At 44.2% G+C, this 16,255-nt stretch overlaps 1 protein-coding gene across 1 annotated transcript in view; it reads right to left on the bottom strand.

The window, feature by feature from the left end:
• Positions 1–12,898: 12,898 nt before the first annotated feature.
• bambia (BMP and activin membrane-bound inhibitor (Xenopus laevis) homolog a) overlaps positions 12,899–16,255 on the bottom strand; it is a 4,500-nt gene continuing 1,143 nt past the window's right edge. The window contains exons 2-3 of the mRNA XM_019867174.1: positions 14,218–14,496; positions 12,899–13,967 (exon numbers count right to left, since the gene is read on the bottom strand). Of these exons, the coding sequence (XP_019722733.1) occupies positions 13,549–13,967; positions 14,218–14,496 (698 nt within the window). The 3' untranslated portion in view covers positions 12,899–13,548. The remainder of the gene's footprint in view (positions 13,968–14,217; positions 14,497–16,255) is intronic.

The raw sequence follows: 16,255 nt of genomic DNA, 5'->3' as shown, positions 1-16,255 counted from the left end.
AAAATGAGACAAAAGCCCTTACAGACTCCAGCCTGTTTGACATCAACATCGCAGAGCTCTAAAGTATGAACAAGGGCTTCACTGATCATGTACCCCAACACAACACTAAGTCAACCTTATAGAAAGCATCATCTGGAGTCGCACATGTTCAGAAAATAGAAGAATATCTTAGACTGAAAAGAGGTTTTTGACTTTTTCTTCCTTAATTGTTGGCTTCCTACACGAACCAGAAGTCTGCCGTACTCTCACACGGGTACGAGGGGCGATCAAGATTTACAGATTTTGCCAGTCAACACCATCATCCACCCAGCAATTACACAACCAACGCCCCTCCTCGGAAGCTGAGCCTTTGTACACAAGCTACTGTCCGCTAATTGGGCCCCCTTACCCTTCTCCAAACATCCCTCACCTTTCGTGAAGCACGCTTCCTGGGGAGTCGACCAGACAACACCGGTAAATATTTACTCCTTATCTCTGTCTTCTCACAAGCCGACGCTGGTCTTTCCGTCGTGCGCCTCCCACCACACCCGCGCCCCACCGACCCCAAAGATTCCCGTCCCATCCGACCATCTGCGTCTTCTCTTCGACGGCAAACACAGAATGAAAGCGACGAGGCGGCAGGGACAAACAAAACGCTGTCGGTAAACATTTAAAAAGCTTTTTGTTAAGCAGGAATCCATGCCACGCACGCAGATGTACTGTCGGTGACACACACACACACACACACACACACACACACACACACACACACACACACACACACACACACACACACGCAACAGACACAAACACAAAACACACGTCATACACAAATGTAGTGCAGCTGCTCTCCTGACAATGCTCAAAGAACATGTTGTCTGACGCAGGCTATTGTAAAGGCCAAAACATCAAAAACAGGCTTTTCTCTCAACAGGGTTGAAAAACGAATGAATGACTTTGAAAAGCAAACGTTAACATTATTGGAGTCAAATAAACGACAGTACTTACCTTTTTCTGATCTATGCAGCTCTTGCCACCAAATATATGCAGTGGTCACCTGACAGTAATTGTCCAAAGTCTATGAACCCAAAAACGTTTTATGCTCAATCGACCTCTAAAACTGAATGCCCCTCAGTTTATACCATGCAAGATTTCAGATTACCACAATTTTTCCCGGGTGAACTCTCTCTATTGCCATTCAAAATTCCAGAGGTCGAACCGCCACTGCGTGACATCACTCAGGACCTCAGCGCACCTCACTACATTTTGGTTGCTTCATCAGCATCGCATTCACCGTCCCAACTCTTTCGCTGTGACCTTTTAATGACTTCAATATGAAGTCACATGTCCTCCATCAGGAAGTGTTAATGTGACTTCGTGTTTGAGTGTCAGAGCCAACGTGTGCTTGGAGGGTTCTAATTGATTTAAAAGATTGAACGCTTATGCTTCGCACTTCGGGATGACATCATTCCACTCCGCCGGAATGGAAAGAGTGACTTTATATGGCCACACGTCAGTGGCCGCAGCACACCAACATGTCCTACGGAGTGAAGAACTGGCATCGACATGGCCGATGTGACATTAATGCATTATGCAGTGGAATTGCGGCTTGCGTAATCGAGAACGCAGAGCTTCACGCCTGAAGGAATCAAACAATCAACATAGCTTGTCGTCTCCATGCATGACCAGAGCCATTGACGGTGAGGTCGAGAAGTATTTGGACAGTGACGGTTTTTGTTATTGAAAACAAACCACAAAAAGAAGCCTCCAAAGTTCTTCTGATTCTTTGCATATGTTAAACGAATATCGATTTGTGACAGAATGATGGGAAGAGAAACGTATGATGCGTGGAAAGAAACAAAACAGGGCAACTGAATAGGGACGCTAAATATAAGGCGACAGTGGGCTTTTTGAAGGCAACCAAAAAAAAACAAGAAAAAAAAGAGAATAATTTTGAGGTCTTGAAAAATCATGGACACGGCATAAAATGGCTGTAATCATAAATGCTCGTCCTTGTTATTCTGCAATTTAATTCAACAGATATCCCCTGCGTGGATGGAAAAATAGTTCTATTGGTTTTCCAACTGACATTTCATTTTAATTCTCAACTCAAAGCGGCCAGATGCTTGGTGAAAAGTGAATTTTCAATGTCATCTCCTCATTAGAGTCGTTCAAAGCTGTGGAGGAGAGGCGCTAGTTGGCTCCAGACGTGATGTGATGCCACAAATTCAGCTTGTAAAGCAATCATTTCAAAATGTATTCTCCCCCACCCCTCAACCCCCCCCCCATTCAGAAAGGTCCTCCATCAAGCTGTGTTCCAAAATGTCAACAGCTCATTGCTTTCCTCCGGCCTTCCGATTGTTTTTGCTGATGAGTGGTTTGCATCTTGTGGATATGGCGTGTACACTTCTTCTTTCACAATATAAGGGCTTCATTAAATCCAAGCGTGCTTGTTACATACTCGATTTGCGTAAGGAGACTCATTTGCAGTCCTGCCGCTAAATCATCCACCCTGCCAAATCCTCTCATAAACGTGAATGCCATTATACTTCAGCATGGCGTCTGTGGTAACAAATGAGGGAAGGGGGAATGGAATTTATACTTATTCCAAATACATGCGCGGATTAACACACACCATAAAAGTCCACCGCCTTCCCAACGTGTAGTAACTCATAAAGTTGTTGGGGTTTTTAGCCTTTGAGCACTTCTTGGTTTAAATTATTTATATGAGGCAGAAGGAGAGATGCTTTCTTCGAGTCATTCAGGCCATTCTAGCTATTAATGTCAGTCTTCAAGTTTTTCGGTGCATGTTTTTGTCCAAAGTCATTGTTTTTGTTTTTGTTTTGTTTGTTTTTTTTCAAAACGAAAGAAGATGGCGGGTCTGCTGCTTGAAAATAAATAAATAAATAAATACATGAAATAAGGCCCACATCTGGTTTAGGCTTTTTTTACTGCATTCTTTGACCAGCCATTTGCATGTCATGTCTGGAAAAGACTGCCTTTTATCATTTGGTCAGAGAAAAAAAAAAAAAAAAAACGTCAGCTTTCCTGTGGCTCGCTTCCTCCGCACCAGCAAGTTGAGCAAACTGTAACCAAAGCGATGCATCTGTCCCCGAGTCTGCCCTTCCTCCCGTGCCCATCTTTGATGAGCATTGCCGAGCTGCGAGGAAATGAACAGCTCAGGCCCCGACTGTGATGTTGAATCATCATGTTGAGAAAAAGGAAAAAAGAGAAAAAGAAACAGACCCCAGAAACCTTTAATCTGTTTCTCATCATATTTTTCTTTGAATGTTTGCAGGCCTGCATGTGTCCCTTGTCGAAGGAAGCACAGGGAGGGGAAAGGAGAGAGAGATTGTAATGTTAACTAAACTGTAAGTGGTAGGCTGCTTCGGGCGGTAACCGGATATCATAATGAGTGAGCCCTCCTACCGGGCATCTCTTCCTGTCTCTGCTCTGCCTCAGAGAAGCTACCGCAAGCGCTTCGTTTGCCTTCCTCTGACTTTATTTGAAACGTTTTCTTTGGCACGCAATTCATTTTCTGTATTTTATTTCCGTGTAAACAAACTACGCGGTGTCAAAAAAAGGAACTTGATCCAAAGATGTCACAGACCAACAGGTACACTAAAGATCCATGGCTGTCCCTTGAGGTGTAACCTACCCTAATGGACCCCACACCACTGATGAATTGACTCTAAAATATCAGGTCTAAAACGGTACACGTGTTCCTAAGATGTCCAACCTGTATAAATCAAGTTGCGACAGCGCAAAAGGCTCCTATTTGAATGTACCACCGGCAGTGACTAAACACTGTCTGTATACAAATTAAAGTATTTGAGGAGATTTGGGTTAAAACGCCGTCTCGCCAGGGAATTGGGGGGGTAGCTGGTGGATTGGTGGGGGTCATGCTACCGTGGAGACAGACATGCAGGGGAATGAGTTTCATTAGCTGAGCACTCAGCAGGCCCCTGTCAGTTACTCTGCCGCCGATGCAGAACGAGACAAATATAAGGGAGCCTAATCATCAACACGGCAAGAAAAACAAGCTTCAAAGTCAATGTGCACATTCACCACTTTCAGCCACTTCACTTTGGAGACCTGTGAAGGAGCTGCAATGCAGTCGCATGAGACAGAAAGTCCTCTGTCCTTTCAGAGTCCATTTTTCTACCGAACCGCCATTGACGTCCATTAGATCTTAAATCAGCAAACAACTTTGCTGATTACGCACCACAAGATCTGAGCGGCAGGTCAGGAGCGTCACATTATCCCGATTCTCAAATCGAATGAATTGGAAGCCGGCTGCGCGGCAGCTCTCGCTTTTGGACCAGCCAGCCAAGCACTTTGGACCACACTCCCGCTCCCCTCTTTGTGAAACTGCTGCACCATTCAGAGAATGCAGCAACCTCGCTGTAACAAGGTCATGGGAACTGCGAGGAAAAAAGTGGAAATTGATCCAGAATGTGGTCATGAATGCAATGTTTCACGTTGACAATTTGCTGACACCCGTGTAGTGCGCTCAAAGGAAGGGAAACACCGTTGGCTTTAGGTTGCTACTTCATAGAATGTCCTTCCATCCCCATCAAAGGACTTCCTGATTTTAACGAATGTGTTCCTCGTCGGGGGAGATCAGATAGAGATGAAGTCTTTTAAGGGGGTAGCGTCAGGTCTGTGGTGAGACCACATCGCACTTCCTCTCTCCTTCGGAACACAGAGGGAAGCCTGTCTTTCAGCCTGTCCATGTTAATCGCACCTCATCTGGTTCCTGTTTGCAGCTTTGGAAGCCTGCTGCAATGTCCCACGCACGGTTTCTCCCACACCCCCATACACACATTAATTTGCCTGCACAAACATGCATTCTCATTAGAACACCGCAAGAGGACGCGGGGGCCTTCATGCAGTTAAAACCGTTCTTGGAGCCAAAGCAAACGCGCAGAGACAACCTCAAGACAATGTGGTCTTCATTGAGTTCAAACGCAAACAGATGAGATGTTTGTGGAGCTCATGATGGAGTTCATCGCACACATCTCAGGTCCGGGGGTGAACAACAGCAATTTGAAGTTGTACTTTGTTTCTCTCAAGTAGCCAAATGAGGTAAACAAAATATTTGGAAGGCCTCCTTCGGCTGTTTAATGAACGATGGACGGATCAGATTGAATCTTGTAATACAGTTGCGTGTACTGTCCATTTCATGTGCATGTGTCGTGCGGGGGCAAGCGGGTTTGTCAAGCATTTCATCGGAAAGTGGATGCACGTGAAAATGGCTGGGATAGGCTCCAGCACGCCCGCGACCCTCGTGAGGATAAGCAGATTAGAAAATGGATGAAAAGGTAAGAACGTGTCCGCAATGTGTCAGTCACAATAACCGAGAAGCCGGTGATGACAAATTCCTGGACTGTTGCTGTGTGAACTGTAACGTTGATGCAGTGTGAAAAGGCACACAATGTCTTTTTCATCTGTTCAGAAAAAGTTCTCCCTTGCAGATGTAGAGCGCTCAAGCGCACACTGTACGAGCTGACTGAATGATGAATGTGCTTCTACAGATTTGAGGCCCTTTGCGCATTTTCTACACTTCCATTGATAAACATAAAATCACCAGGCGAGAAAGTTAAAGAGGAGGAAACATCACATCACGCTTAAGGCTGTCAACCGGGAAGCATTTATACGAACTTCTAACATTAACAAAGCTCCACTTACATTCACAAACCGCGTTTTATATAACTCCGGAATCCCTGAAGCCAAATTGACCCCTGAGTCTTTGGAATGGATTCAGCTCAGGTTGTAATAGCAGCCTTTTAATTTAGTGGGACTGTGTCGGACCCGCTACGCCATATTAAACAGAGGTGGTTTAATAGACGTTACTTTAGTTTGTCACAGAATGAGACAAAAGCCCTTACAGACTCCAGCCTGTTTGACATCAACATAGCAGAGCTCTAAAGTATGAACAAGGGCTTCACTGATCATGTCCCCCAACACAACACTAAGTCAACCTTATAGAAAACATCATCTGGCGTTGCACATGTTCATAAAATAGAAGAATATCTTGGGGGCAGGGGGTATTAGTGAGGAGTTAAGTCCCATTAGGTTTGAGCTATAAGCCATGCCATTCCAGGCTGGGCCATGCGGGCCCTCCTGTCATCTAAATGGAACGGGATTTAAGCCAGTGCTTCCTGTCAGACTGCGGGGCTCTCAGGTTCCACCTCTGGTCCAAATTATGTCTGCATGTCCCAGACTGCCACACTAACCCTCGCCCCCCCCCCCCAACCCCCCACCCCTTTGCCAACATTGCCTTCATCTCCACCCCGTCACAATGCCCCTAAAGAGTACCAGATACCCCACTCGATGAGGTACACTTGGGATCATTTCCCACGGTGGAGCTAAAAAGACAATAAACATGTTGCAACTGATCGCCTACTTTCATTAATATGTAATGTCAAGTCCAGACTCAGTTGGGAAAAACAGACCTTACTAAAGTACAAAACATATCAAAATGCATATATGGGCACATCTATGCAAAAGATCCATACTTTTTTTTTTTTTCCACACAAAGGTGTGTGAAAATTATAGGTTACAACACATTGCCTAGCTAAAGCCAAGTTTTTTCAGCATACTGGGCAGAAAAATGTTTAACATTTATGTCAAATGCTAAAAAAATATCCTTGGTCAAATAAGGAATGTAAATGTAGCTCCTTTTAACCGTGGCCTCATTCCCCCACTGGTCCTGACTGCAGACAGCAGCAGAGGTCTGCCCAGTGTTGAGGAGACAGCCTTAATTTGCTTCTAGTTCTAATGCTGCACAGATGAAGGACGCCACAGTCGCCTCAACCACACAGGACGTTCCCGGCTCCTGAAATGAGCAGGTCTGCGGTACCAAAAGTTTCAATTTGACAATGTCGAGTAGAAAAGTGACGGCTTCAGAAACTAGAAGTAGAGGCCGCAGTAAAAACATTTCCTTGTGCACGGGGGAGCCAAGCGAGTCGAGTTGGCGGGAAATAATCACAAAGATCTCTTTAATGGTGGAGCGGGGAGAATCGAGAAAAAAAATGGTCAGGGCGGCCGCAGAATCCCCCACAGTGAGGGGGGGAAAAACACAACCAATCAAACCCCAAACTCTATTTCGTAGATCATACATTAAAGAATTGTACAAAATAGCCGCAGATGCATCACACAAAATGTGATGTTCACTTCTTGGGGGCAAATGAAGTGACATTTAGGCGCCATTCAGCACAAACAAGCCCGAAGAGCGCAAACAGCTCCAGGAGATAGATAACAAAGCGTGGCGGATGTCTTATCTGAGAACTCTGAAGTGCTTTAAATATTCTTTTGTGGCTTGAAATTCCGAATCTGATAAGGACGGGACATTTTTTGCCTGAGGGCGGATGGCCCCTGTTAGAGATGATCTTCACCGTACCCGTGGCGAGCACACAGCGCGTTGGAACAACAATGGCTCTTCTCAGAGAGCCTGGAACCACGTGCCTGAGACCTTGACCCCAGCACTAAACAACGTTCCCACCTGATGATGAATAGCGGATCAAGAGTTCACTGGAACTGCTACATCATGAATACTTGTCAGTTAATACCGTGTCCCATTTGTAAAAAAAAAAACACACAGCAAGTTATGTTTGACTGGAGCCCAAGATGTTGTCTGCGACGTCTCCTAATTAGCCGAGACAGAATTGTCTCCTCCCTTTTTTTTTGTCTGACGCCCCAGTGAGAGGTGATTTATTGGCATGACATCATTTACTATACAATTTGACCCGTCGCACAGTACATTCATTGTTTGTTAAGATCACATTGGTATTTCCAGTTCAGCCGGAGCACGTCAAAGGGCAGGGAGAGGAAGCACTTCTTTGTTTTTGCTTGATCTGCTCAGATGAAATCCTCTCAGATAAATCTTTGCCTTAACATATTTACATCTGGAAGTCAATTTCCGAACCTCTCGGGAAAGAAGAGGCTCTCCAGGGAACTTATCCATTCGGTTTATATCAGACCTAATCGATCCACATCGGAAAAAAAAAAATGTTGAATTTACTCAAGTTTATCAGGTGGCTGCACAGAATAGAATCATCTGGATTTGTTGATATTTTTTAAGCAGATGTATAGTCTACTACAACTATTATTTTGAGAGTAAATACGTGTGCATATACAATATTTTAAATACGTATCTGGGAGTTCCCAAAAGGGAGCCACGCTTTCTCATGATGGAGAGTTGAATGATGCTTTTATCCGTCTTTGTAATTTCCAGGTGAAGTCCAAATGTAAAATAGAAAAATCAGCTTCGCCAAATCAAACATGGCTGTTGAATTTCCCTGTTTATATTAGCACGCATTCTGCTTTAGTTATTTGTCAGGAGACACTCAAATATTCTTCCCAATTTCTCATGGCCATCGAGACATTTTTCCCAAAACATTCCCAAGGAAATGTCATGTAAAGCGCTCCAGCAAAGGAGTAATTACCCAACGTTCCCTCACACACGGCGGCTCCTACGTGTGAATTTACACGCCCCTGGGCAAGACACTGAACATGCGGTTGCCGTGTCACTAAACGAAAACTTGAACATCAACAACTAGAGCCATTGCGTTTGTCAAGAACAGGGAATTTTAGTGCTCCGCTTGCTTTTATCGCATACAAACTAGGAATAGGTCTTCTCTGGCAACATATGTCAACATGCTGTATGGCTTGAATCGACAAGGCCAGAATAAACACCAGATGAAGAAGGGGGCTATAAAATATGGAGAAACAAAGTCAGGCTTTGCTCTTTAGTCTGTGGGGTTCTTGTAGTCAAACTTACCAGAGTTGCGCTGCAGGAGATAACTGAGGCTCGTAAATACTTGGCTGTCGTCATCCCTGCTCTTGGAAATAGGATCTGTTCTGAACCTCTGACCTCTTTAGATGAAAAATTAGTAAGGCAAGAACATGGCATACAAATACACACGGCGATGAATCACACCGTTTTTAATTCAAACCATACTTAGCCTGCTATTCTTTGTCTCTGGAGGTACATTTAATCAAAACGTTTTTTTTTTTAACGAATCGGGAATTAATCCATTCCATCGTAAAACTTCATCCACTATACAGGCAAAGTTTCACAGTAGCCTTTAACTATTGTCAAATGTCATACGAATGTAAAAATAAGTTACCCAGTGTTAATACGGTCTGAAAATGTACAAATAAATTCAATCGACAGACAAATGATGAAAGCGTATTGTGGCACTCTTACAAGATGACTCCTGTCACACACCTACAAAAAAGAAAATATATATATATATATATACACGCACACAAACACACACACACAAAACAACATGTCTTAACTGAACACATGATACAGAGGATAAAGATGACCCTGAATTCAGATGGACCGTACTTTAGAATTGCAGGTAATCCCCGTAAACCAAAGGGTGTTGTATAATAGCGCTCGCATCCAAATGTAACTTGAGGCTTGTGTATGAAGGGATAAGAGCCTTTTTGCTCCAGGCCCAGTAATCCCTGGGATCTACAGCCACAATGAACACACATCAGAGTAAACAGGCAAGTATCCCGTCCCAAGGCTAGGCTGTCAGCTCAAGGTGCACATCTCCATTCCATAGAAAGGCACACTGGCCTTCTGCCAAGCCAAATGTCTTGGTGGAAGCTATTCTCATTGGCCTCCAGCACGCACACGAGTTTTGGGAGGTGACCACACCTCTGGGTGCCCTTCATACTGCTCGGGATGTCAGTTGAGCAAGTTTACAAGTGTTCAGGTTGCCATGGTGGATTTGAGTTTGTGGACGTTGTTGCCAAGTATCAAGCCGAAAAATGCGCTTAAAATCTTAACGGTGTCGTGTTCTCACTAAATCATTCTCCCGGAGTTAACAAAGCTGTTTCACGCTTGAAACTTTATTCCTGCACTTCCAACTTTTCCGGAATCAAAATATCGTTGAATAAACACGTTTCTCACAGTGATAACCAAAACTGAGTATTAAGCCGTTGGACGGCATTATACTGATACTTTTTGCTTGACGAGTTTACTGGGCTGGTAAACATTCCCAACATTAGCAGCATTCTGGGGTGAATGTTTCGACGGGCGGGATGAGGTGAAGGAGGACGAGCACTGAAGAGGCACTTTTTATCCATTGGAAGGAAGTGAATTAGCTAAATATTTAGAGCATATCCTCTTTCGGTGGATGTCTTTTTGAGCGGGGGAATATTTATTTCTGCAGGCATGCGATTTTGACAAAAAGAAGAAGTACTTTTTTGTTCCAAGCTGTTTATATCCATGAATTCTTTGTTTGTTTGCAACTTGGAATGGCTAAACAGCCCTAGAGCATCCGCGATATTATTTACGCCACAGATACTTCACACGAAGGCCTCAACAGAATGCAACCATTGTACCAAATTAGTGCGGAGGTTTGTAAATGATATGTCGAAAGCTTTTTTTTTTTTATTCAAGAAGGGATACACACTGCATTAAGATTTGCATCAAATCTGTAAGACACTTTAAGGAGATTTCCTAGAATTGTGAAACCCTTGCCTGGAGAACAATAAAAAGACCAACACTGTTTTCGGAAGAAGGGTACACACGAGGCTGCAATCTACCACACTGTCGAATTCACAAAACTCAAAGGTAACTGTTTGTATCGGTTACATTCAGGTCAGGTCCAAAAAAGAACAACACTGCCTACAGTGGGAGGTGTACGAGTCTACCCATATGGAAGTGTTAACAGGTTCCATGTGTGTTTACACCTCATATACTCTTCCAACATGGAACTGCAGCCAGAGTGGGTACAAGGCCTCTCCTGCGCTACGAATGCAAACTGCCGCACGACGCAGAGCAACTGCCTCTCGTCTCCATGACATTATTAGTACGGAGCTGAAAAGAACAGGAAAAAAGGCCATTTTCCAGATAAATATTACTCAAAGTCATGGTTGAGCTCCATTTTTTGACAAATAGGGGGCATCCTTTTATTGCACTCAATGCATTTCCTAATTGAGTGCAAAAATCGGGCCAACTCCCATTTCCAAGATGGCCGCTGCTACAAAACATCCCAGAAAGTGAGTTTGACAGAAGACTCGGCGAGTACGTTTAAGCCTGGGTGCCAACACATCTGGGTGTTAGTATTATACGTGTGTTATTTTATAATCTTTCATGAAATATTGATAGAGTTTGAGCTCGGTCAACTGTTACCTAAAGAGTTCAACAGTCTTCAGTCTTCAATATACAGTCCTGTGGTAGTTAATGTGAATATAGGGAGAATTAAAGAAAAAAGGAGCAGCAGAAGTTAACTCAGAGCTTTTCACAGCCATACACTGAAAATGTTTTTCCTGCAAAATGCCGACAATTGAGTTGTCCCACTCTAGTTCTCAGTGGTTGGGTTGGGAATTTAAAATCTGCATCAATGCAAATCCAGTCACCAGTAAGTGCCGTGCTGCTCGTGGTGGGGCACAGCGGTGTCGCTCCTGAACAAATTGGGGGTCTTTTGACCGCAGCCGGTCGGCTACCTCATTAAATTTGCATGTGAATGCAAACAGCTTGACTGCCTAGTGTTGCACAAAATGGCCGATGCTAATGACCTCGCCGTGGCTGCTGGCTTGGGCGATTGTCATAACCCAAATGACTGCTGGAAGTCGGTGAGAGATACAGTACTCGTCTGGAAATGGTAACATGTTTAGTCGTCGCCCCCGCCCCCCCCGCCCAAAAAAAAAAAGTGGTCACATGAGAGGGTTACTAAGTAACACGTTTTTTAACAGCTGCTTTCTTCATAGGATGCATTTGCCTCACAGAAGCTTGACTTGATAGGCATTTATCGGAACAGAGTGGTTTGCCCTCTGCGTCACACACAAATGATCTAAAAGCACAATGATTTTTTCTGGGAATTGACGGAAGAAATGTTGTTTTTAAATTGTTGCCTGTTGGGGAAAAAATAAGCTTGTTTCAATTCACTTTTGTCATGCAAACGTAACACCCAGCTTAAAGTGGACCCGCTCATTGTCCCGTCTCAGTGCCACCCAAACACCTCAGGTTGAGCCAGCAAAGTGGACTGAGGCTAAAGCAAACAGCAGTCACATTAGGCAGGCCGAGCAGAGGACATTGTTATGATTACATGTGTAATAGTCCTGGGGGAGGTCCCGACTATAGGCTGAGCCCCTGCTAATGCAAGCTGCCGCTAAGTGGTTACCTGCTAATAGAGTCTTCCTGTCCTAATGGAAAGAAACAAGGGTCGGTTCTCAGCGCATAAGAAAACTATTCGGTGAGAATCAACATTCAATGACCGACTGACTTACAATTGTAACCGACAGATTCTTCGTGTTTTTCTTTTCAGTTAATTAAACGACTCCGTGTAGTACATTCACAAAAATAAGGTCCACTTCTCTTTGCCATGGTGCATGACTGACGGCTGGAGTTCAGTTCGTATTTTTTTAAGAGCAAATTAAGTTTAGGTACGGTCCCAAGATCATAAAAGCAATACCCTGTGACAAGCCTAAAGGTAGAACTGTAAACTTCCTGCTAAAAAAGCCTTCCTGAGCCAAGCTTAATGATTTTCCTGAGAAAGGGGTTCTTTTTTTAGAGGGGAAAAAAAATAAATACACATCTCATGTGAGAGGTCAGAAACTGTATTAGCCGCAGATATTGCAATAGCAGGGACAGTCGACAGACGAACAAATATCTACCAATGCCAGCAGTGCAGGAAGAAAAACCCTTGACCTCTGAGAAGCAAAGAGACTTAGTAGGGGCAGCTCAACCACAAAAACAAGGCCTTACTGTTCAGTGACCCCCCCCCCCCACCACACATCATCCTGCTAGGCACACTTTTGCATCCTGCTTTACACACATCTTGACCTGCCAAAATATGACCACAGCTGTATATGTAACCCCCTACACAACAACTTTAACATTTTAAGGAAAGAGCTACACACACAAAAAAGAAAGAAATACTCCATTAAGTCAAATAAATAAAAAGTCACTTTTAATGAAGTCTTTCACGCTCACAATCAAGCTTGTAGTCTGATCACATGGAGCGATGCAAACATTCATCTAAAACAAGACACACTGGTCAGTTTTGAATCAGACAAAAAAATATATATATATTTTAAAAACTATTTACAATAAGCTTGAATGTACACAAGAGGAGTGTGAGCACCTACAGTCAAATTTTAACTCCTCAAACAAGTTCTTGTACCCTGGTGTCAGTGTTAAAAGTTGTTTTTCTTTTGTCAGCAACAACATTTTTTTTTTTTTATACAAATGTGCAAAATTCGGATTGACGTGGAATCCTTCAGCGCTCAGTGTACAAGTCCAGGATCCCCGGGTGATCTCACTGCACCTCACAGTCCCGCCCTCTCGGGTTGAAACATTGCTCCTCGCTGCTTTGCCTTTTCATTTTTCAAGTAAAGTGCTCCTCTAGCAAAAACCACACGGCATGAGATCAGTCTCGTATTTTTTTGCCACTGGTAAAAATAAATGAAAACACAGACGCAACAGTCCAACGGGAGAAAAATACGGGAATGGTTTTTGGGGTTTTTTTTCCCCCCAGAGCAAAAAAAAAAAAAAAAAAACAAGTCTGCAACACGTGAGGGCCACTCCTGGACAGTAAGTCATACAAACTCCAGTTTGCCGTGGCCGCTGTACATCCCCCAATGGACAAGGGATAATATCTTATCATTGCCGAGGTCCCCCTGTCTCATCTTATCGCACGTCAGACAGCAGTTTTCGTGACCCGTGACGGGCACCATGCACTCCAGGTCCAGCTTGGCCACGTGGCCCTTCTTGGTGTGGTGGCCGTGGAAGCTGTAATGAAGCCGCGACAGCATCTGTTGCCGCTGGTCCTGCAGCCGCTTGTTCTCGCTGCGCAGCATACGCAGCGCCAACATGATGAGCAGCACCAGTATGAGGCCACCCGCAATGGGCACTGCGATGACAGCCGCTCGGAACCACACTTCCTTGGCCGAAGCTAACTCCTGAACCCGCGTCACCAGGTTTCTGTTGTTGCTCTCCGGCTGGTAGCGGTTGTGATCTGCATACAGAGATGGAAAATGAATATGGCAGAGCCCCGTGTGTTACTCGATGAACAGCTTTTATGGTGACAGCTCCGCTTCACAACAAAGAGCCGTGGTCATCTTTTTCCATTGACTTTTACACAGGGACGTGTATGAAATGAATCTTATTACATATGACGAGCATTTGTGTAAATGCCTGTTGTCACAAAACTCCCCCTCAAGGGCAAACACAGATTATCTAACACTGAGTGTTTCTATTCCTCTTACCTGTGGAGTCCCTCGTGTGTGCCAGGTCATGCAGGCCTCTGTAGTTACACATGTCATCATGGCAACAGTCCAGCGTGCCGGCACCGGCGAGGGCGTCTGTGCCCCTCTGGTTGCTACAGATGTCGCCGGCGTTGGCGATGGGGTCTAAACACCCGTGTGTGAGGGGAGAGTTTGAGCTGAGTGGATCCAACACCTTGGTGAAGCAGGCGTTCAGCTCAGACTTGCACATGTAGCCTGTGGCCACACAGTGCGGCGCGTCGCAGTAACACCTTATTTCTCCTGGTGGTGACAGAAATCGGAGAGAACGGTTGGTTGAGGATGTATGATACAGTACTTCCGGCAGCTTAACATTTCTCAGGGTTCTTGAGTCACGGGGTCCTTCAAAGTCGCATCATTTCCAGTTCTTCAAAGCATTATTTAGAATGACTTGAGCTCAGAGTGCCAACAAACTGTTTTCTGTTCCCTCTGTGTCATGTGCCTGTCAGGCACCTTTCAAATGTTGAGCCGCTTTTCTTCATTTCACTTTACAGTCGCAGTTGTACCAAAGGTGCTTGTATAAGAGTTAAGAATGTTCCTTCAAGTAACAAGTCATTCCACATCATTGTCCTATGAGAATAATTGTTTGACCTGACGAGAACCACCCTCACCAACGGACTGTTTGACTTTGGAGGTTTGACGAAATTCAATAGTACACACTAATGCAGTAATTCCAAATCGTGATGCTGAAAATTATCTGGTTTCACTTAACTGGTGCGAACAATTATTTATTTAGTACATCTTTGTTCAACTATTAATGCCAGTGATGACATACTGTATAGGCAGGCAGTACATTTACAGTAAATGCTCTTCCACAAGCAAGGAGAAAACACACAACCTAACTCGTGCGTCCACTTTTTTGTGAGATTTTTGCTTGGTCGCGTGACCCGAGATTTTCTCCAATGTAAAATATGTGCCTTGGCGCAGTAAAGGTTGGGAAGCACGGCTCCAACAGAACTCTATTGACATCACCCCGTTCCTTATATTACATTTCTGCATCAATTAAGCTGCATGTGGCATTTTTACCAAACAGGAACTAGCTCGTATATAATTAGCGGTTTGTCCACTAAAGTCAATTTCTTTCAACTCAAATGGAAACTCATAAAAAGGGAGTTGGGGGGGTTCTGAATGGCGGCAGAGACTCAGTTTCCCATTTGCACGCAACCAAGCTTCACTTGTGGCTTCCTTGCCGAGAAGGCGGGAGCGGGGGTGGGGGGTGACTGACACAGCGAGGTCCCGACTTCAAGAGTGTGCAGCTAACTTATCATTACGACTGCCTGCTGCTTCTAAACCAGACCCAGTCATTAGTTCATCTATGACCTCTTTCCTTTCACAGCATTCACTCAGAGGCCACATTAGTGTTTCTACACCAGTGTTTCCCAAACTTTATTGAGCAAAGGAGCATTTTCAAATGACATTTTTAAATGAAAAAAAAAAATCTCAAAGCACACCACCAGAGAAAAATGTCACAAAAAGTGGCTACTACATAGGTTCATAACTGTATCTAAACGTCTGCCATCTAGTGTGTCACTATCAATGATCAAATATGTATTCACCAAAGTTAAGTTTTGGACCAAGTAAGTGAAATTGGATTATTTCCTTTAGCACCTCTATCGACACTACACTGTCAAATGAAATACAATCTACATATTGTAGAAATGCCACTGATGCAGAAGGTGACACAGTAATACATCCGACTGTGTTTTTGCACAGTTTTGTATTGTTCTTGTATTCAGCTTCAATAGATTATAACAGATTGTGACCTACTGTTGTTAACAAGCAAAGGGGGAAAAAAATCAATGTATCTCAGTGCCAGTTCTCTCCTCTTTGAATGCAACAAGTTTCGGTCCAGGAGCACATTCATTAGATCAGTGTTTTGCCTGGGAATGATTGGAGCAGCAGGGCCCGGCAGGTCATTTGGAGAATATTTCATTAGAGAGGAGAGGCCCCTTTGTGGGCTGAAGGGGGGGGGGCGGCCTGAGGGGGGGATCAACACTAAGTC

The sequence above is a fragment of the Hippocampus comes genome, unplaced genomic scaffold (genome assembly GCF_001891065.2).
Source record: "Hippocampus comes isolate QL1 unplaced genomic scaffold, H_comes_QL1_v1.1 scaffold322, whole genome shotgun sequence".
Lineage (NCBI taxonomy): Eukaryota > Metazoa > Chordata > Actinopteri > Syngnathiformes > Syngnathidae > Hippocampus > Hippocampus comes.
This window is presented reverse-complemented; position numbering and strand designations above follow the sequence as displayed.